Source organism: Musa acuminata, chromosome BXJ1-7, assembly GCF_036884655.1.
Source record: "Musa acuminata AAA Group cultivar baxijiao chromosome BXJ1-7, Cavendish_Baxijiao_AAA, whole genome shotgun sequence".
Classification (NCBI taxonomy): domain Eukaryota; kingdom Viridiplantae; phylum Streptophyta; class Magnoliopsida; order Zingiberales; family Musaceae; genus Musa; species Musa acuminata.
Genome location: NC_088333.1, coordinates 39,712,393 through 39,733,802, shown reverse-complemented (window position 1 = coordinate 39,733,802; position 21,410 = coordinate 39,712,393). Strand labels below are relative to the sequence as shown.

The following is a 21,410-nucleotide window of genomic DNA, read 5'->3' as shown; positions in this document are numbered from 1 at the left end:
AAATGAGTGAGATAATATAATAAAAGAATAATAGGCAAATTTTGCTGTGAGATGTCTCGCCACGTGGGTCGCTAATCCGAGCTGGACGGCGCTGTACCCCGTCGTGGCCCCCCGCCGGTGGCCTCCCATCGCAATTGGTCCCGATCTGCATCGGGATCGATCGATCGATCCATCCATCCGTGCCGTACGTGTCCTTCGGTTCAATGGCGGGTAGGTGGACACGGGTGAGCCTTTATCAAGGAGTCACACAATATTTGCCCCTTTTTACGGTGTGCCCACAAAGGCTGTCGCGTCATTACCAGCGGATCGAGGACGGAACGGTGGAAGACGATGGCATAGCCAGTGGGGCAGTGCTCGCTTGTCTCCACCGAGACAGGCGGCAGGGATGCGTCCTCTCACGAGGGTGGTGGGCCCCGACGCCTGCGCTGATGTCATGGAGCTCCTTCCTTGTGTCAACACCGACGCAAGGTCAGCTCTTCCACAAGAGAGAGAGAGAGAGAGAGAGATTCTCTCCTTGTGTGAGAATTCTGCACGAAAATGCGACGAAGACTTAGAGCCAGTCGAGGTATCGATTCAGGATAGATTGGGCGTTCGGGATTGGGATGATGTTGGGTCTCATAGGATGAGCATGGTGCAGGAAATCTGGCATCGTCATCATCGATGGCCGTCAGATAGGGCGACAAAAAGTACTATGCTGCGACTGTCCAGGTTCTCGGGATGACCTTTGATTGGTGATGATCCATCCATGCACGACGGCTCCTTTTCTTACACAGCCATTCAATGCCATGCTCTTCCATGGGTACAGCTGCATGCCTCGGCGATCTCTCGAGTCCTCCGATTATGCAAGGTGGGAGGAGGGGTTTTGCAGGCTAGATTTAGCTTGGGTCTCCCTCCTGCTTCGCTACAGTGGCACGCTGCCGCATCCGGGCCCAGCCATTATGGGGAGCTCCACTATCGCTTAGTACTGTTTAACTCGCCCTATCGGGGGAGAAGAAGGCGGTCAAAGGGGCAGTACGCCACACACCGAGCTTTGGCCTGCACCTGCATCGATGTCTGCTTTTGGACCTTTGGACGCACCCCACTTGCTTGGATCTCTGCTCCAGGGGTTAGATAACTCGAAGAAGTCACTCTGATGAATCCTCTTCACATTGTGTTTGGATCACCCAACGCCTGCCTTGCGTCGCTGTCAACCAACAGTTCTCATCCTCCTCTGTGGCCTGGAACCAATCAACCTCTATATGTATCTTTCCTTCACAGGTTTCATCTTGGGCTATGCGTTTGTTTGCCTTCTCCCCTTTGTGCACACAGGCCGCTACTGCAAACTCGATGATAGGAAATCTGCTTCGCTTGCTGATATGCTGCCAACATCTGCTTTGCCTTGTGCTTTCTCCCTTTCTTGTTCGATTTGCTCGTCTCCTGATACACATACTGCTAATATGCCATGATCCCCCTCCTTTGTTTCCGGTCATGTTCTTCGGAATCTCATTTGTTTCATAATCTTTCTCCTTTCTTTCCCTGTTGCCATCTCTGCAGCTTTGACTGGTGAGAAATAGGAATTAGGGTTCCGAAGGTGAGACAGCCCCTTGTGCAATACACGCCTTCCCAGCTCTAGGGCTTCCGGGGTCCTACTACTTCCCTTTCCTGAGAAGAACTCTAAAGGTGACACTCTCTTTCCCTCTCTCTCCCCCTCTCTCTCTCTAAACATATACATGGTAATCATGTAAAGGACTGTGCTTCTGGAGGAAATTGGATCTCACAGATGATCTTAATCTGTGTAAGGGTCTCACTCGATGGTTTTTCTCTTGCAGAACTTTGAACAATAAAGTTCTTCTGTTGTTACATCATGCACAATAGTTTTGTGTTTTCCCTGAGTTAATTGTTCGTCTTCCTGACAACTTCTGATGAGGTTAGAAGTTGTAGTTGGTGATTCATTCTAACCATTGGCTTCTTTGTTGGAATCATATCAAGGTTCTGACTACATCTGCCAAAACAAAATAAGAGGCTTGAGTGTGCAATTAACTATATAGCCTGATGTTTGGTTCTTCTTAATCCTGAGTATATTTACTACTATGAAAGATTTCTCTAATTTGACTGTTCTTTCCTCCCATAGACAAGTTATTCTTGCTATGTTATCCTCTTCTAGTGGTGTTATCATCCTTGAAAGTTAGGTTTCATGGATATACATACCCCAAAAAAAAAAAATGCAAATCAACATCATATTTTCATTCCACATCTTATTTTGATCACCTTGTTCTTGGCTGCTCACACGAATCTGTGCTTGATGAGGGGATTTGGTTCTCACAGTAATACCTATTTTTTCTAATGGGGTAGTATGGCTTTTTGATCAACTCCTCCCTTTTCCCAATACAAAATGAGTTGCTCCAGCTTTTTGGTTAGGAAGAAGAATGAATGAATGAATGATAGATTGCTCGCAAATTGGTAATAAAATTTAAGCTGCTGACATCTTCTTTCGACCATTTATTTGGTAATGTAGCCATCAATCACAAAGCTACAGTGGTGGCCAGTGGCCACTTGAAGCAACTTACCATTCATTCCCTTGCATTGGATCTTTCCAGTGATGGATAGGATTCTATAGCACACAAAGAGGTGCTGTTGAGCATACTATATCATTCCCCCAAAAGAAGAAGCTTCTTGTGTGGACATCATGATTGCTATTTTACTTGTTCTTTGATTGTTTCACAAGTAAGACTTCATTGTCTGCAACTTAGATACATATGGCTTACTTGCTTCTTTAATCTTTGTAAGCAATACAAGACGTTGGTACATAATCGACTATAATTTCATGATTGAATCCAAAGTCTCAAAATGAAAATGGAACCCTTTTTTTTTTGTCTTTGACATTCTTGCGATCTGAGAATCCGGAGGAGCTTTAGAAATATGTGTGAGAGAGCTTCCTTCGGTCCACTCATGGGTGGTATTGGGGTTTGAATCAGCTGCCGACTCATTCATTCACACACTCAGTGGAAAGGAAGTGACAGTTCTCGCCACCGCACAGCAGCAGACAGGAGAGGTCTCGGACTTGAGCTACCTACTGTGTGAATGAGTGAATGATGCGGGAGATTATTCTCTCTCTTCCATTCCATACTTGGACTGAAGGGAGCTCCTCTTTCTCATCTTTGAAAGCTTCTTCCATCTCTTCCTTTTGCCCATTACCTATGTAGTAGTTTGCAGTGAAGCCTATCAAGAAACACCATGTCATTTGCACCCTCTTCCCTTTCTCTTTCAACCTTCTTCTCTCCGGGTATCGAGCAAGGAAATTGCACTTCCACTGTGGTTGCTCGGGACTTGAGCTCATTTCCCTGTTCTTCATAGCACGTATGGGAAACCTTCAATGCCCGCTTGGCGATGGTGTTGCTCCTCTCATCTTGGACTTTGCGTCAATCAGAGAGAGAGAGAGGCGTGGTTGGGGGTATCAGCCATGAAACCCTGCACTCCTACACCTTTAAAATGCCTCAGCATGAGTGTTTCTTCCACTGTAGCACAGATCTGAACAGGCTTCAGAAGCTCCTCGTGCATCAACAGTGAAAGTACACTGCCTTCAGATCTACAACTCATAAAAATATGTCTTCGGTGCCCTCTGCAAATAACTCTTTAGCATTGGACGAGTACTCCGAGACACTGTTTCCTCTCTTCTCTCTCTCCCTCTGTGTCCATTAAATATTGCTGCTCTCTTGAGACATTGCCTGGAAAGGTGTTTTCACAAGACATCTTTCTTCTGATCATGCCACTGCTCTTTGTGACTGACAATGATGAAAGTACACACCAGCTCATTTTTGTATACACTATATATATTTATAGAGGTGTATTGTGCTATATAGCTAGAACAGTCTCTGGAACGGGTTATTGAGGAAGAGAGGTAGCATGATTCATCAAGGCTTTATGGATATTGTATTGGCTTAGGGTTGCCATTGCAAACGTAGTGCTTTTAAAGAATGGACATTACCAAACATGGAAATATAGGCGACGCAAAGTCAAAAGTTGGGTTAGGGTTTGGGGGAATGCCTCCCATTTTGGGAAAATGACTTTGCTTGGGGGAGGAGGTTGTTTCCATTAGCATGTAATGGAGCTTCACAAAGATAGAAGATCATATCTCTTAAGCAGTATGTGTAGGTGTGTAAATTTCAATTACTTGCATATTTGTTAAATCATATAATTATAAATTGATTATTAGATAATTATGTTTTATGTATTTAGGTGTTGGACGATGAAGACATTCAAAAAAGAAATTATTTTTTTATTGGAAGTGTCTCCCATTTTTAAAATTTATTAAATATTTTTTTCCTAACACTTGGATTTTTTTTCCTCTTTTCTTTCGATCCTAATCGGTCTAATTATAATGTTTTTATATTATGTTATAGTGTTTTCAAGAGTATCATATCAATATTATAAATTTTCTTAAAATATTATGTTTATAGTGTTTTTATACTGCATTAGAGTGTTTTTTGGTTTGTTAAGATATAAAATTTTTTTCTAGGTTAGAAAAAAGGTGGTGTTAAGGAATTCTGAAAATGAGGACAGAGGGAAGTGTAAAGAGATATATTTTTTTTCAAGAATTCATTCTATTAAGTAACATGAAAATAAAAGCTCCCTCTTTATATAATTTTACGTAATTTTTTGAGAAAAATTATATCTTTATAAGTCTAAAAAAAAGTTAATATATATTTTTACATGTTTTTTTATGTAAAAGATATTTATAGAACAATTAAATACTATATATTTCTTTATAGACTTGATTTTTTTTCCTTAATCTTGAAGCAATTTGGTTCCTATTAAGATTCTAAAAATAATTATCAATCCTAATAAGTATAAAAAAAATTATATTCTTTTTCAATTAATTACGTAATATTATAAGAAGCTCTTATGATCATATAGAGTAGAATCCACAAAGCCCAATGACCAGTATCGAACACGGTTCATGGTTGCATCTGGGCGACTTAGAGAAGAGGATCGGCTGATACGGTCAGGCTGCCGCCGTCGAGGCCGGCCGGGAAGCTGGAACCCGCCATGAAGTCATCACCAAATATGACGGCTCCGGCAGCCAAGGCTCCAGCTCCGAGCCCCATACCGAATCCTGGTGTGCCGCCATGTCTCGCCGGCCCCGACGACGGTGGGGGGTTCACGTAAGTCTCCGGCAGCGGGCCTGTCCCCGGGAACAGCGACGGCAGGAAGCCAGTGTTGGAAGGCGGCGGCGGTGGCGGCGGCGGCTGCGTAGGAGTTCTGTGGTATCCTGTACCTGGCTCCAATGTGTTGTGGTAGTTCGCGGAGGGGTGTGCTGGTGGTCTCGGTCGGCTGTAAGGATGGCTGTGCCTGGCGAAGTCTCCATGGACGTCGCCAAGGGATGGTGGTTGTGAACACGATGGGAAAGATATCACTGGACCGTCTTCTATGGCTAACGTGATTCCTTCCTCGTTGCCTGAGTACCTAAACCCTTCGTCCGTTGCTGCAAGTAGATGCAAGAAAGCACACGCAGCATTTCGACTCAGGAAAGGATACTGCGGTAGGAGAGTGACGCATACCTTGGCGAGACGTGGATTGGTGGGTGTTGTCAGAGATGTGGATGGAGACGTCGATGAATCCGTGAGGCTTAATGGAATTCCGCTTGCGCAGCTGGAAGCTTCCGCTCTCCTTCATCCCACCTCTCGACGGCTCGGCAGCGTTCAGGAACTTGACCAGGAATTCCTTCAGCGGAATCACTGCAGTACCTTGAAGCTTCTCCCTCAGGAAGATGGGTTCTCTCTTGTAGACTTCCACCGTCAAGGCCAGCGCCTGCAAGCTGGAGGTCGCCTCATCGATGGTTGCAGAAAACTTGGTTTTCCAGGTGGGATTGGTGCTCCCAGAGCTGTCCACTTTGGTGCAGTACTTGGAGTTGGGATCTATCCACCCGACCGCGAACCACTGGGGCTTCAGGAACGACGACGAGCGGTGGAGGCCACGAGCAGAGATCAAGCAGACTTCGACGCTGAATCTCGCCATGGTCGAGGAGCTTAATCACCGGAAACAGAAGACGGTGGGGCGAGACTTCGACTTGAACCGGCGCTGCAGGAGGCAAAGCTTTGTTTCCTTGCTTGCTGACGAGGTGATTCGATGCCTACCGGATGAGCACTTAAGACGGGAGTGACTTCCTCTTGCTGCTTCATGCAGTAAGAATCATATGCTATTCTGTCGATGCTGGAAAGAGCAAATGCTCTCAGATTCCAAACATAGAAAAAGATGTCTTCGGAAAGGAGGAACGCTATGTGATGCTGCAAAGCAAACGATGCACTTGCTTCACATCTGAAACCTAAAGCTGGTAGAAAGACATGTAAATTAATGTGTAAATTGACTTATATTAGCTTAGATATAAGAATGAAAATAATTGTTTGTGGCGAGGGGAGAGTTTATTGTTGTATGTATGTATGTATGTATAAGATGATATTTATGTGGCATCCCCTCACTGGCCAAGTGACGTTAAAGCGTAGTCGTGTGAGTGCACTCGTGGCTCCGCACCTTGAGATTAGAGACGTCGATGACCACGTGGCAATCAGAGGTGGCTATCGCGTGGTGCATTACCAAGCTAAGGGGGTGATGTGACTCGACAACCTCATATTCGCGTTGAACGCCATCGTCCCTATGACGACATCCTCAAGAGGCCATCTAGCCCTATCGTGATTTGGTCGACCTCCACCACTAGGGCAAGCTGGAGTACCTCAGATCTGATAGAGTGCCATGACGACCCCCCGACCCGAGCCCCATGATATTGGAGGTGGGCATAGCTATTGGGGGCATAGGAGAAGGTCGTGTAGTTGGGGTTACGGACACACACTACTACCTCGAGCTTGACACTAATCTCCACATTAATAAAAATTAATTCAAATAATTAAGATTAAATATAATATAAAAATAAATAATTTAGATTAAAATTATAAGGATAAGAAGATTTATTGAGCTATGGTTATTTATTTTATTCTTTAAAAATTATATTTTATTTTTTACAAATATAAAATATGCTCTTATTACTTTTTTTTTATCTTTAAATTCTATAGGAAGTCAATAAGTGTGTTATCATAGCCCTGATCGGAAGAAAATCAATAAGAATATATTGATTAATAAAGAAGGATTAACCAATAGATTTAGAAGGTGAAAATAAAAAAATAAGAAGATAGCATAGTAAGTATTTCTAATCAATTTCTTCCTATTTTCAAAGGTGAAAAGTATTTAAACCGTTAAAATGAGTATCTTATTTATTTCATAATAATTATGAAATTTGGTAGAACTTATTTATTTCATCCCAATATTACTAAAGATAATGAATCAAAAGGATATAGTTTAAGACACAAGAGTTCTAAATCTCATAAAATTGGTGCACCGGTGATATTCACTCAATTCTAAATCTCATAGTTTAATCGTATCAAAATGATATAGTTTAATCATATCCCTAAGGGGTCAATTCAGTTTAAATAGAATCCATTTCTTGAATGAGAGATTTTAAGTACCTTAAATTAGAATAATTATAGCTGTTTGCACTGATGTCATATTAAGATCATATCATATATGTTAGAATTGTAATAGATCATACAAAATTCAAAGTTTAAGTTACTTAAAAGTAGCTGAAAAAACTAGTGGATACTAATTGTAATTCAATGTGTGTGACACTTAGGCACTACAATCCTCTCCTCCTAATAAAAAATTTATCCTCAAAATTTTTTACCTGAATAGCTCCGATATTACTCTTGTATCTCTTCTCTTTTTTTCCCAAGTTACTTCCTTCGTTGGATGATTCTTTCGTTGGATGATTCTTTCGTAACACTTTAATTAAAATAATCTTTTTAATACAAATAAATCAAATTTTCATCCAATTCTATTGGTTGTTCTTTCAGGACATGAGAATGATCTGAAATATACTTTCTCAACATTTATATGTGAAATACAGCACCTTAGCTAATGCAGGAGATAAGGTTAGTATGTAGGCTACATCACCAATTTTATCAAAAAAAATTATATAGTCCTATATGTCAAGAATTTAGTTTTTCTTTCTACTCAAACATCATAAACTTTTTTTATTGGTGTCATCCTTAAAAATATTTTGTTGCCTGCTTTGTGTTACCTTGACAAATCTTTTCTACTACTACTGATATTTCTCTCACCAAATCTAGCTCTAAATATTTTTTTTATCCATCTTACTCTAATGAATAAGTGATCTATATTTTTTATCATATAGTGCTTTAAATGGTGTCATCACAATGATTGTCTAGTAATAGGCAAACTCTATCAAAAGTAAACATTAGCTCTTAGCATATTTTCTAATATCTAAATGATTCTTCTTGCATGATCATCTAATATGAATATGAAATCTCTATTTGACATAATGAATACCAACATGAGTCTAATTATCTCTTATATCTCTTAGGTATATAATTGAGCATAATGAACCATGAAATAGTTAACACAAATAGGTAGCAAGTGGATTGTCTTGGTCAACCTATCCACGATGATCTAAATTTCATCATGCCTCTTGCTAGACTAGGCAAACATATGACAAAATCTATACTAACCTCTTTCTATTTCTATTGGAGTATTTGCATACTTGTTATTTTTTAGTGTTCTATTTTGATTTGTTGACGTACGAGATACTTTTCAATAAATTGAATCATATCTCTTTTCATTCTGACCACTAGTGCTCTTTTATATCTTTACACATCTTTATTATTCCAAGATGCATCGAGTATAATTTTAAGTGTGTCGTTGTTAAAAATTTTTATTTTATGTCAGGTTCCTTTAATACACACATTCTATCTAGAAATTTGATTACCCATTCATCGATGTAAAACTCATTTCTTTTCTCTGCCTTAATCTTAGACTATAATCATCTATAATTTTTTCTAAAAGGGGTTGGCTACAGTGATAGTGTTGTCAATCTCTCAATTAAACTTTAAGAATTATCTCATATTCAAATTTTTATATTTCTATATAGAGAGATTTTTGAACGGTTGATAAAACAACTAAATTAACTAACTTTCTACCCAATATATCAATACTATATTCACTTTTTCAAGATAATAATTGATCACACAATCATAATCTCTTGCTAACTCTAGCCATCTCCTCTGTCTCATATTCAGTTTTTTTTTAGTAAAAAAATATTTTGAACTCTTGTGATCAATGTATATTTCATATTTCTCCTCATAAAAATAATATCACCAAATTTTTAGGGCAAACATCATCATTATTAAATTTAAATTATGGGTTAGATCATTTTTCTCATAATATTTTAATTATTTTAAGGCATAAGATATAACTCTATCATTAAAATATATTCTAGACTATTTTTTGATATATCACTAAAGAAAGAATTAGAGTTAAAACTAATCTCCTTTTTAGTTCTTGGAAACTAATTTCACAAGCATCAGTCCATTCAAATTTAATATTCTTTCTTATTAACTAAGTGAGAGGTGATGCTATCTTAGATAATCCTTTCACAAAATATTTGTAATAAATTGTTATACAAAAAAACCCATTACTTTCATTATAGTAGTCAGCCTATGCCAATTACTAACTATTTCTACTATAGCTAGATCTATTAAGATCTCTTCTCTAGATATATTATGCTTAAGAAATGTTATCTTCTCTAGTCATAATTCATAATTCTTATACTTTGCATAAAATTAATTTTCCTTCAAGGTACTCAAGGTTGTTTTTATTTATTCTACATGTTCCTCTTTAGAGTATGAGTATATCAAAATGACATCAATAAAAACTATCACATTTGTCAATATCGTATGCATCCATCATTTAAGAATATCCTTGCTTTTATTGTTAAAATAAAAAAGATTGATATCTTTTCTTTAGAACCAACAAATATAAATATTGTTAAGACAACCAATCTATGCCTAATATAGTATTAAAATATTATACATTCAGTATTATTAGATTCATAATTAATTCATTATCGATAATTTGAATTGGACAAGATCTTAATCTCCAATCTAAATATATTATATCCTTTGATAGAACAACTATATAATATATTACATCTAATGTTTTAGATGGTTTGCCTAGTTTTTCCACACAAGTTAACGATGCAAAGGTATCAAAATCAATTAATCCATGTAAGAAAATATCATAAATAAATATCTCACTTAAGATTACTGATAGGCTAGCCTCTACTTCTGTCTTGGTCATCACAAGGATTTTGTTTGGTGCTTTTTTTTATTCTGATGAGATTGTTATGTAATTACTTGCTAAATAATCTAACTTTTCGCACCAAAAATATCATTTACCTTTAAGTCATTTTCCTCATAGAATGCTTTTCATATTCATTACAAGTGGATCTTTTCATATCATTTGTGTTGTCCACATTATTGTCCATTACTTTGGTGTCATTTTCTTTTGCTTTCTAGAATCTATTGTAGGAGCTTGTTGTCAAAAGTTTTCTTAATATATTATGATTACAACACATTTGTTGGACTTACAGAATTCTTTGCTCGGCCTTCTAGCCTTTTTCACAACTAGAGAATAGGCAATATCTATGGCACTTATTGTTATCTTCATATCCTAATAAACTTTCCATCATTAATAAGTTTCTGTCAGTTCCGAAATGTTCTTCATTTCTTCCAAACAAATTCATGCAAAAAAGAAAAAAAAAACTTCTTGATTTTATTCCAAAAGCTAACAAGAATACATTAGCAAGCATCCAAGACGAGCACTCATCAATGGGATTCAAAGGCTGTACATCATAATCTTAGCTACAAAAGCAATGTGGCTCTTTGCTTAAGCCGTTGCAAATGAAAGTGAAGCATCAAACGCAGATCCCACATGAGTGATGACAAACCCATATATCTTGCGCTTCAGCCGCTCGATCTTCTCCTTCAGTGCCTCCTCCGCCGTCCTCCCCATCACCCCATCCAACCAGTCGTTGATCCGCTTCAGCTGTGACAGAACTGCTGCAACTTTGTTGTTGTCTGCGTTCTCGCCAAGTAAACGGAAACCCACATCCATTGCTTCCTCCACAAACTTCATGAACCAAATCTGCATTTCGCGTCTAAGAGCTTTAGCCAGATCCACTGTTTCACTCACTCCGCGGCCTCTCGTCCAGGTGTTTGCTGGGCTTTCTTCTTCTCTTGGAAGATGATCCACTTGGGGAAATGGCGGTTTTGGTAGGCACTCCTCTGTCTCCTTGCTTATTAGATGAAGAACTTCAAGGTCAGTGGCCAATGCCGCCTCAACCCATAGCATCGCATCCTTCGGCCCATCAGCTTTGCGGCCAGCAGACGGAGACTCGGCAGTACCACACCACCTCAAGACATAGCCGTAGACAGATAGGAATCGATCGATTGTTGGCACGGGGTTGCCGGGCTTGGATGCCGAACAGAGATCAGAAAACATGCTGCGGGAGAAAAGATCATGAAACAACATGAGATGGAATAACTTTTGTTAGCTAAGAACTGGAGGAAAGGTCAGGTCACACACCTTAGACTCCTGACAACAGATTCAGTGACCAGGGCTTCTTCCAGAGCCTCAGCTGCAGCTGTGGAGGCGCTGTTTCTTCTGTGAAGTGCTTCCTGTGGTGCCAGGAAGACGATGAGATATAGACCTTTTAATTGCAAGAACTATGAATGTCTTGAGCGACAGCTATATACCTTCCCGAGCCTCGCAAGGTTATTAGAGACAGAGTCGAACGGGACGCTGCCATCAGTCCACTTCCTGGCATGAACAGTAACTCTCGGGGGCATGCTGTTTGGTTTCTCTGACTCGAAGAAGGATTCCATATTTCTACTCGTTCTTGGCATATCATTGGAAGCTGCCTCCTCATTACTGTTTGGTAGTCCTCCAGCGTCGCTCAATCGCCTTGATATAGCAACCTAAGATCAATTTTGAAGGAGATGCATCCCATTTAACACAAGAACACATCCCTTCAATACTCCTAATGATCCAATGAGATCGTAATGCAAGATCATAAGATCTTGACAAGATGAACATGTTCGATGCATCCTATCATGACAAATGTAGAAGAGGACAGAGGAAATATAGTGTTCGTCACCTGAGTTCTCAAGATAGACTCTTTATCCACCTTGCTCTTCGATCCTCCCTTCTCTTTGGACTCAGAACCAACCGCGCTTGCCGATGGATCGTCCCAGCTCTTCCTGATTGACTTCACGGAAGTCACGAGCGCGTCGGACGCCCTCGAGATCCCTGCAACCGCCAGTCCTACCTTCTTCTTCCCACCACCCTCCCCGGCCGCTGGTGAGGACACCTTCAACCCGCCAGACGGCCGTCGCGCCGGGGACATGGAGCCCCTCCTCCCCATCGGTGATGCTGCCCCCTTCCGCACTGGGGAGGGCTGCCGGTATCTTGATGGCACGATGATCGCAGGCTCTCTTGCCACTCTCCGGTTCTCCTCCTTTGCCGCCACCAGGCTTGGCACCTCGCACTTGGACGGGATGGGTGACGACGCCCTCGAGGCCGCCCTCCCCATCGATGCTGGCGATGAAGGCCTCGAGCTCATCTTCAGGACCGGGGAGGGATCACGCGGCTGCTCCCCTGTGCCGTTACCGCTACCGGGGCCACTCTTCCTGGCGGCCAGCTTCGCTGCAGCGGGAGATGGGAACCGCCGCGGCTTTTGGGCAGCATCTCCGTGGTTCTTGCCGGAGCTGACCACGTTCTCCTTAGCGGCAAAGACGGTTCTTTTCTCTTCTTCCAGGCGGGAGGGATTGGATCCGAGGGACGAAGAGAAGTGGAAGGGATGGCCGGCATCGGTGGGGGAGGCGGGTTGGATGACAAAGCCGCGGTGGTCGGGGGAAGAGCGGGCCACGAGGGGGTCGGGAGATCCGAGGAAGGGGTATGGTCGGGAGCCGGGAACGGGCCGGAGCCCGATGGCGCGGGGTACGGGATAGGCGAACTGGAGGCGGTCGACGTGGACGAGCTGGCCGAGCTGGGGGCGGCTGGAGAGGACGACATCGGCATCAGCGTCGGAGAGGGCGACGTAGGTGGAGTTGGCGGAGTCAGAGAGCTGGAGGTAGAAGCCATGGGAGGGCCAGAGATCCTCTTCGGCGGAGGCGGAGATGGCGGGGACGATGCCGGTAACCTGAAGCACGGAGGAGCGATGCTCGCCGGCGACCCGGCCGTCGCTGTTCATCGATTGGAGAAGCTTGAGGAGGACGCCCGGCGTGAGCGACGCCATCGGCAGCGAATACGAAGAAGACTCCAACGAAATGCTTCCTGGATACGATGTGGAACAGATGATAAGAGAGAGCGAAGAGGGGAGTAGCCGTTAAGTGAACGTTGGAACGGACACCGTAGTTTTAAAATTTGAAATGCGCGCCTTCCACGTGGGAGTCGTAAATACACGGGTCAAACGGTTGATACGTTTCAGCTGCGGCAGATGTTGAGAGGATAAAGGTTGAGACGGGATTCACGAACCGGGATATTCGTGGGGCCTCGCTAGAGTAAGCTGGAGATCTGGCAGTGATAGAGATTGAAATTAATGGCCAATAGATGCAGTGATAAAGACTTTGGAAACACCTTTGGAGCAGCATAATCGAAAATTTGCAAGAAAATAGGTCAAAATAAGTCCAGCAAAGTAACTATGAACCACAATTTGCCGTCCGAATAACGCTACTTGCATCGGAGCTACTACGTCACACGCAAAGGTAAACGGTTTCATAATAGAAGTGTAGTTTATTCGAAGTCCAGAATAAAAAAGACGAGCAATAGAGGCATGTTCACATGTTGTTAAAGAACTGTGATCATTTTTTGTTTACTCAGCCAAAATGCGAGTTGTCTCCATAAGGTAACAAAAATAACAAAGATACATGGCATTAAGGAAATTATTTTTCCACGATCACGGATAACGATAAATGATTGAAACAAAATTGTCATGTTGCTCGTGAGGACGAGCAACTTGAAGTATCCGAAAGAAGATTATTTGATCAACCCTTTTATGCCTATTCAGCCTAGAAAAGATGAGCAGCAAATATTAATTAGTTGTCAACAACTTCAACGAGGGTCGGTTCGTAGTCTGTCGGCGCCTCGAACCCATGAAGATTCATGACGGTGGCAGCGATGTTGGCCAGGCCACCATCAGGCACATCCTTGCGGAATCTGACACCAGATGCAAGCCCAGGGCCTCCTATGGCAATGGGAACCTGCAATTGTTTTATAAGATCAATAGCAAAGAATCCATAACCAAAACAGAAGCATAAATCCATTTTTATGGATTCACCTCAGTTTTTCATTAACCAAAATGAGTTCAATCAAATGTCAAGGAAAGCTGTATAAATTTTGATAAAGAGAACCACTTCAATCTAAGACTTTAGGTAGCACATGCAGATGTTTTGAAGTTTCTTGAAGTGGACCCTATATATGTCGTCCCACTCGATAAGACCTGATCTTCCATTCAAAATCCCAGTTTTTCCCATCCATCTTCTATACCAAGCTAGACTGCTGTCTGTATGAAAAGGTGTTCAGCACTGCTAATGCCATATGAAAGTCAACAAATCTAGTAAGAGATTCAAGTCCTCCAAATCGGTTTAAACTTTAAAAGAGACCCCATTAAGACATCCCTTTCGACCATAACTTTGTGCACTCAAAAATTATCAAAACCACCATCAACCAGAATCAAGATCAAATTCTGCACTAGTAAATGACCAAAATTTATCAGCAGAAATGAAAAAGACTGTTCATGTCTGAAATATCTTAAATATTCCACATTGAGTTTCTAGAGTGCACAATGAAGAAAAGAAATAGTAGATAGAACATCACATCTACACTTTGTAGACAATGTATGCAGCCAGCTTAATAGAGCTTATCCAAGAATCTCATCAACTGGATGGTTCCAATAAAGAAAACCGAAAAATTATGTTTGTCATAACAAGAATTGATTCTGAATAAGATTATGCAGAATGTCTCTCAACATCAGCAACATGCTCACATACTTGTTATCAGCCAACTAGATTATGGTCAACTTGTCAACCTGAGATCTAACTATCTCCTACAAATAGGATCTGACTAACAATAGCCTAGCGCACCCTCATTCGTATTATTGGCTTATGAAATTTAGGTGGAAGCATATGCAAACATTACGCTCAGATGGTAGATAGGGAAGGAACCTGCAGACCCCTCTGTCTTAATAACATGGAACAATAAATGAAACACCAAAGTGTAAGATTTATTTGTCAGTGAAGGCAAGTGGTGAGAAATTGATGTGTTAGCATACACGTTTGACCAGAACAGCATTCTTAAATGACTTATCATCCACGGAAAAACCTATTACTTTTTCAGATTAATTTAACAACAATATGAGGCTACGCTGAAATGTCATTAAAAGGAGGCAAGGAAAAAAACACTAACATTAAACTATAAAATTTTAAAATTAAGCTCTGATAGACATTTAGAGTTAACTTCAGTATACTTACAGGCTGAAGAGTATGAGAAGTGAGAATCTGAATCTTCCCAGCTTTGTCGAGCTGTGGCTGGCCGGTTTTGTTTCTCTTTACCATGTCTTCAGCATTTCCATGGTCTGCGGTGACAACATAAATGCCACCAACTTGCTCTATGGCATCCAAAATGATCTGCAAAGAGAGGCATCAAGTCCTTCAAAATTCAGTATCATTGTTTCGATCACAAAGAAAGTACCTGACAACGAATTAACATATGATATTTTATTTACTAATTTGAAACTACTGTCAGTTGTCTCAGAAATAATTTTGATTTAAAGAAGGAGATTCAAATTGTTCAATGGGGGCTATGGTGTCATAAAGGAAATAAATCAACAAAGAGAAAAGCTAATATATAAGTGGGCATTGGACTAACTAACAACTAAAACAAAGAGAAAAGTCAGCCGCTATATAAAGGACATTATCATGCAACAAAAACATTTCTTACACAATATAATCACAAAATACCAAATGAAGAGTTAAAGTAAGAAGCGTGTTTCTTAGTAAAAGGTAATGTTTAATTAAAAAACTTCTCTGCCTTCTAACAGTTCAAACGAGGAAGCCAGGGGCAGGCACTTTAAATGAAAATAATCTCAGGATATCCTTAATGCAACCACAGCAAATATGCATGGCAAAAGCCATTACAACCATCAATTATTACCTTAACAGCTTCATCAGCAGCCTTGCAACCCACAACAGTAGCCTCTATATCGCCTGTATGTCCTACCATGTCTCCATTAGGTAGGTTCACACGAACCTGTAAGAACTTAATGAGTTACCATACTAAACAGATAAGCACTTGTTCCTAAAAATATATTTATTTACCTGGTCAAACTTGCGACTGAGAATAGCATCCCTAACCTTCTCAGCAATTTCCAGAGCCTTCATCTTGGGTTGAACATTAAATGTAATTCCTGAGTCACTAGGAATTTCAACATATTCTTCCATGGATGGGTTAAAATATCCGGATCGATTTCCATTCCAGAAGAAGGTGACATGACCAAATTTGACAGTCTCACTGTCGGACAAACATAAAGAGGTTCCATGAGTACAAGAAAAAAATTAGCTATAACATATAAGATTTGCAGATTTTGTACAAAACATGCCTTCGTGAGCCCCAAAAGCATGTTCCTAAGAATGATGGTCTGATCACATTATCACAATCAGGATTGTCAATAAGGCACTTTATTACTCTGAATCTGCCAACTCTAGTTCTAGGAATTTTGGGAACAGTGCAATTCCAGTGATTTAAAAAGCGCTAGGCGCCAAGGTCCAAAAACGCCCGAGGCGCTAGGCGCTCGCCCGAGCTAAGCGAGACTCTAAAATATAAAAATATATAATATAATTAATAAATATAATTATTTAAAATTTTAAATAAATATATACTATTAAATTAAGAAAATCTAAGACATAAAATTAACAGTATTAAGAAACCTAGCAATAATTTCAAATAAATGAAAATTAACAGTATTAAAATCAAAATAATATATTATTAATCTATTAACAGTATTAAAAATTAATTATTTTAAATAAACTTAATAATATTAACAGTATACAGTATACGTATACTGTTAAAAGGAAGTATAAAGGGGTGAGCCTGCTGACTGAGAAAAGAGGAAGCGACAGTGGTGAGCGACGACAGCGGCAGTGGCGAGCGGCGACAGCGGCAGCGTTTGTGAGCAGTGACAACGGCGAGCGACGACGGCGGTAGAGTTTGCGAGCAGCGACAGCGGCGAGCAGCGAGATCGGGAGCAACAGCAGCGAGGGTTAGGGTTGGGTTGTTACTTATATCGGTTTTAGTTGGTTCGATTGAACCAACTAACCATCGGAGACCGAACCAGACCTAAAATCCTGGTTCGGTCGCCTTGGTTAATCCAAGCGCTCGCCCGAAGCGCCCAACGCCTGGGCTCGGGCGAGCGCCCAGGCAGTGCTTGTTTGAAGCGCGTCGCCTGGGAGATTAGCGAGGCGCTCGGGCCTTGCCTCGCCTCGCCCGGGCGCCTTTTTAAATCGCTGCGCAATTCAGTTATTAGCAGGTGAAATCAATTGATTGTGGTTGATGCCCACCAATTCCTGGGCAATTCTGCTGATACCAAGTTTAAAACCAGGTTGGATCATTACAAAAGTAGGACTAAGATGAGAGTAGAAGAGAGAGAGAGAGAGAGAGAGAGAGAGAGAGAGAGAGAGGGGAGAGAGGTGATAGCTAAAGAATGTGCAGGTATATGACATTACTATAGAACTATACCTGCATGCAAAAGTACGGATACCATTGTGCACCAAATATTCGCCTGATGTTCTGTCTATCTCAGGAGGAGAAACAAGGTAGCGGCTAGGGAGCTTCAGTTCACCATCATACTGAAGCATTCCAGCATATCGAATCTTTGGGAAGCGAACACGATCAAATTTGTCAAAGTCTGCATATTCTAGTGCTTTAGCAATCATAACCATACGATCTGCTCGGAAGTTGATGGTTACAACAGCATCGCCATCCACTATTGGACCAACCGCCTTGCCACTCTCATCAACTATAACAAATGGAGGCAAGTACTGATCATTGGCCTTGGGAGCCTCCCTCAGTTTTTTCACAGCTTCGACAGCACTTCGAAACTTGTGTGGTGCTTCACCAAGAACTTGTGCATCCCACCCACGTTTAACGACGCCCCAGTCATTCTACAAAATGCACAAATAAATTGTGGTCAACAGCTAAAAATCTTGATATGAGAACCGTGGGAAGATGTGTCAAAAACAGTTAAAGGAACTATCACAACAATCTGAAAAAGGTAGATCTCTGTTATTCACTCAAAATCAGCATAAAGACCAGAAATATAGTACATCTAATCCTACAAGGCATGCATGGCCACAAATTTGATAAAGGCAATGGCACCACTAACAAACACTCTCTCAAAGTTCCAGATAGACAAAACAAAAAAAAAGAAGGTAGAAAATAACATAATTTAAGACATACCTCATAGCGGTCCATGGTAACATACATTCGACCACCACCAGATGCAATTTGTGCATCAATGCCTTTCTCTCGTAGCTTAGCAAGATCATTCTCAAGTGTTTCCACAAATCCAACACTTGAGCCATCTAAAACATCACGACCATCAGTGAGGATATGAACACGAATTCTTTTGGCACCATTCTCGCTACACCCTTTCAGAAGCAACTGCAAGGAACAACACACTCAGATAACTTGACCATGTACAGAGGCAACCAAACAGGAAACAGAATGGGCTTTACACACCTGCAACTGATCAAGCCGAGAGTGTACACCTCCATCACTTAAAAGCCCAATGAGATGTAAGGTACCTTTATCAAAGCATTCTTTAATATACTTAAATCCTTCTCCTTCGAATATTTTTCCAGATGCAAGTGCAAGGTCTACCAGCTTAGCACTAGAATCACAAGACATGACTCAGATCATAGAAGCGTAAATCTATGAATATATACTTTGCAGTATCTGGGCAGCCTGTTAACACAAAGGATGGACCGATACCAAGACCTAAGCAGAGGTTTCGATTGAACAGCACACCAATCTAACCTCTGGAGAAAGATCATATAGAGTACCAAAAGGTTTCAAAAATATGAGGTCTGGTCTTAGGTACATTACCCTTGAGCAAAAATCCTTCCTGCTCCAAGTGCGTTGTGACCTACTTCACTATTGCCCATGTCATCCTCAGTAGGAAGGCCCACAGCTGTTCCGTGAGCCCTAACAAGTCGCCACCTCTCTGGGGCACCCTTTACAAGACAAGAGTGTTAAGAATTACGTTTGCAGTTATGTATGACATTAATCAGTTACAATCTCAAATGAAAACTAAAACAATGACTGTTTATCCAAATTAAATTTGCATTAGGCAGGCTAAAAATTACTACAGCTGGAATGTAGTGCATTCAGATGTGTACCTACATATTAAAACTCGTTCTAATACTCAACACATGAAACAATTTGACTGCATGGAACAATCACCAAGTTAGCATCATTTAAGTTTCCGAACATTTGTCGATACAACGAACCCCAAAAGCAGTCATGCTAAGCAACCAGATCGGATTATATTAAGTCTCTTAGACATGATAGCAGAACCGAGCATGTTATACACATATACCCAGTCTATCTAATTAATCAACATACAAAATAACCTACAATTACAAGATAAGAGTGTTAAGAATTACATTTGCAGTTACAAATGACATCGAATCAGCTACATTCTCAAATGAAAACTAAAACGATGACTGTTCACCCATATTAAAATTGCAATATGGCAGGCCAAAAATTACTATAGTTGGAATGTAATGCATTCAGATATATATACAAATTAAAACTCGTTCTAATATTCAACACATGAAACAATTTGACCGCATGGAACAATCACTAAGTTATCATCATTTGAGTTTCCAAACATTTGCTGATACAATGAACCCCGATTGCAGTAATGCTAAGCAACCAGATCGTACATCCTAAGTCTCTTAGACATGATACCAGAACCGAGCATGTTATACACATATACCCAGTCTATCTAATTAATCAACATACAAAATAACCTACAATTACAAGATAAGTGTTAAGAATTACATTTGCAGTTACAAATGACATCGAATCAGCTACAATCTCAACTGCAAACTAAAACGATGACTGTTCACCCATATCAAAATTGCAATATGGCAGGCCAAAAATTACTATAGTTGGAATGTAGTGCATTCACATATATACACAAATTAAAACTCGTTCTAATATTCAACACATGAAACAATTTGACCGCATGGAACAATCACTAAGTTATCATCATTTGAGTTTCCAAACATTTGCTGATACAATGAACCCCGATTGCAGTCATGCTAAGCAACCAGATCGTATATCCTAAGTCTCTTAAGACATGATACCAGAACTGAGCCTGCTATAGCAGCAAAATAACCTATAATTTACAGAAAGATAGAGAAAAGGGCATACCTTCTTAAGCGAATCCATGGTGGGAGTCTGGGCGACATGAATGCAGTTATACTGGTCAGGGTCCGCCTCACCCCATCCATCCAAAACCACAACGGCCACCGTCTTCCCTTTGGGAAGCTTTGGGTGATCCGCCAATTTCCACGAGAAATCCGAGCTACCCATGCCGCCAAGCGCTTCGATTTCGCAAATCTCTACAACACAAAAATAACAATTAAAACACTACAAAAAGGATCATCTCAACACATCAAGGAAAACCGATCAAGCTAGTGCAGAAACGAATCGATCAGATCTAAAGGAAGATCCAATAGCCACCGTCAAATCAAAGAATCCCCGGCGAGAAAGGAGATCTTTAGAGAACGAATCAGACACAGATCATTCAAGAGAAGAGGAGGCACCAACGGACCTCCACCAAGAAAGGAAAGGAGAAGCACCGGTGTAAGATCTGTGAAGGAAAGGGTCTTTTCCGCACGGGAAGAGAAGCAAGCTCTGCCCTATATTTATAGAACAAGTGGCGAACCCTTCGGTTGCTCTATCCGCACCCCCATTTCTTTGTAATATTCTCCGGCATATTCCACCATCGCTCGTAGATTTTGCGAAAGTGGAGCTTCACGGGGTGCACGAGTGAAGATAGTCGGGGTAGGAATAGCGCACACTCACGTCGTTGTTATGCTGTTCATTCGTTTTCAATTTAACTAAACTGTTTCGAATCAGTACGTCCGTTGATTTCTTGATCTGCGGCGGACGTGGCCGACGAAACTGACCGCCGGTACTGGACGCGCCCCGCGGGCGGACGATACCTGATGCGCCCGCAGGAAGTTTCTACGGTCAAAGAAGCGGGTCGCGTGATACGATAGAGACCGCGGGACCCACATTGAACTGCCAATCGATCACCTTCATCATCCTTCCCATAAGCCATCAATGCTTCAAATGCCCAATGATGATGATGATTCTTTGGAGGTCCTCTTGGGCTAAGAGTGTGTCAATGGTGTTTGTGAAGCCCATGAGTCGAGCTTTGTGCTTGTAGCCCATATGAG

The 21,410-nt window shown here is 41.1% G+C and overlaps 3 protein-coding genes across 5 annotated transcripts; all 3 read right to left on the bottom strand.

Moving 5' to 3' along the window:
* Window positions 1-4,820: 4,820 nt before the first annotated feature.
* Window positions 4,821-6,164, bottom strand: LOC135679344 (uncharacterized). Its single transcript, XM_065192988.1, has 2 exons — window positions 5,538-6,164; window positions 4,821-5,461 (listed from the first exon to the last, which is right to left on the bottom strand). Exons 1-2 carry the CDS (start codon window positions 5,992-5,994, stop codon window positions 4,956-4,958), a joined length of 963 nt encoding a protein of 320 aa, XP_065049060.1. The 5' UTR covers window positions 5,995-6,164; the 3' UTR covers window positions 4,821-4,955.
* Window positions 6,165-10,623: 4,459 nt separating this feature from the next.
* Window positions 10,624-13,577, bottom strand: LOC135679341 (uncharacterized). Its single transcript, XM_065192984.1, has 4 exons — window positions 12,038-13,577; window positions 11,637-11,858; window positions 11,467-11,558; window positions 10,624-11,383 (listed from the first exon to the last, which is right to left on the bottom strand). Exons 1-4 carry the CDS (start codon window positions 13,175-13,177, stop codon window positions 10,768-10,770), a joined length of 2,070 nt encoding a protein of 689 aa, XP_065049056.1. The 5' UTR covers window positions 13,178-13,577; the 3' UTR covers window positions 10,624-10,767.
* Window positions 13,578-13,787: 210 nt separating this feature from the next.
* LOC135679342 (2,3-bisphosphoglycerate-independent phosphoglycerate mutase-like) lies at window positions 13,788-20,940 on the bottom strand. Of its 3 annotated transcripts, none has more exons than XM_065192987.1 (10): window positions 20,808-20,940; window positions 20,377-20,567; window positions 19,042-19,169; window positions 18,676-18,826; window positions 18,394-18,597; window positions 17,674-18,098; window positions 16,257-16,449; window positions 16,093-16,188; window positions 15,411-15,566; window positions 13,788-14,141 (listed from the first exon to the last, which is right to left on the bottom strand). In XM_065192987.1, exons 2-10 carry the CDS (start codon window positions 20,536-20,538, stop codon window positions 13,977-13,979), a joined length of 1,680 nt encoding a protein of 559 aa, XP_065049059.1. In that variant the 5' UTR covers window positions 20,539-20,567; window positions 20,808-20,940; the 3' UTR covers window positions 13,788-13,976. The 3 variants fall into 3 exon arrangements, with proteins under 3 accessions (XP_065049059.1, XP_065049057.1, XP_065049058.1); XM_065192985.1 differs by having other exon boundaries at window positions 20,780-20,931; XM_065192986.1 differs by having other exon boundaries at window positions 20,689-20,833.
* Between the last annotated feature and the right edge of the window lie 470 nt (window positions 20,941-21,410).

What these genes read in the sequence shown, in the direction of transcription:
- LOC135679342 (XM_065192987.1), bottom strand. Translation starts at nt 20,538, where the DNA reads ATGGGTAGCTCGGATTTCTCGTGGAAATTGGCGGATCACCCAAAGCTT. An exon ending in TTACCATGGACCGCTATGAG is followed by an intron (nt 18,099 to 18,393) that starts GTATGTCTTAAA and finishes TGCATTTTGTAG; the next exon opens with AATGACTGGGGCGTCGTTAA. An exon ending in ATCCGTACTTTTGCATGCAG is followed by an intron (nt 16,450 to 17,673) that starts GTATAGTTCTAT and finishes TTTGTCCGACAG; the next exon opens with TGAGACTGTCAAATTTGGTC.
- LOC135679341 (XM_065192984.1), bottom strand. Translation starts at nt 13,177, where the DNA reads ATGGCGTCGCTCACGCCGGGCGTCCTCCTCAAGCTTCTCCAATCGATG. An exon ending in AGTCTATCTTGAGAACTCAG is followed by an intron (nt 11,859 to 12,037) that starts GTGACGAACACT and finishes AATTGATCTTAG; the next exon opens with GTTGCTATATCAAGGCGATT. An exon ending in ACCTTGCGAGGCTCGGGAAG is followed by an intron (nt 11,559 to 11,636) that starts GTATATAGCTGT and finishes CTGGCACCACAG; the next exon opens with GAAGCACTTCACAGAAGAAA.
- LOC135679344 (XM_065192988.1), bottom strand. Translation starts at nt 5,994, where the DNA reads ATGGCGAGATTCAGCGTCGAAGTCTGCTTGATCTCTGCTCGTGGCCTC. An exon ending in CCAATCCACGTCTCGCCAAG is followed by an intron (nt 5,462 to 5,537) that starts GTATGCGTCACT and finishes ATCTACTTGCAG; the next exon opens with CAACGGACGAAGGGTTTAGG.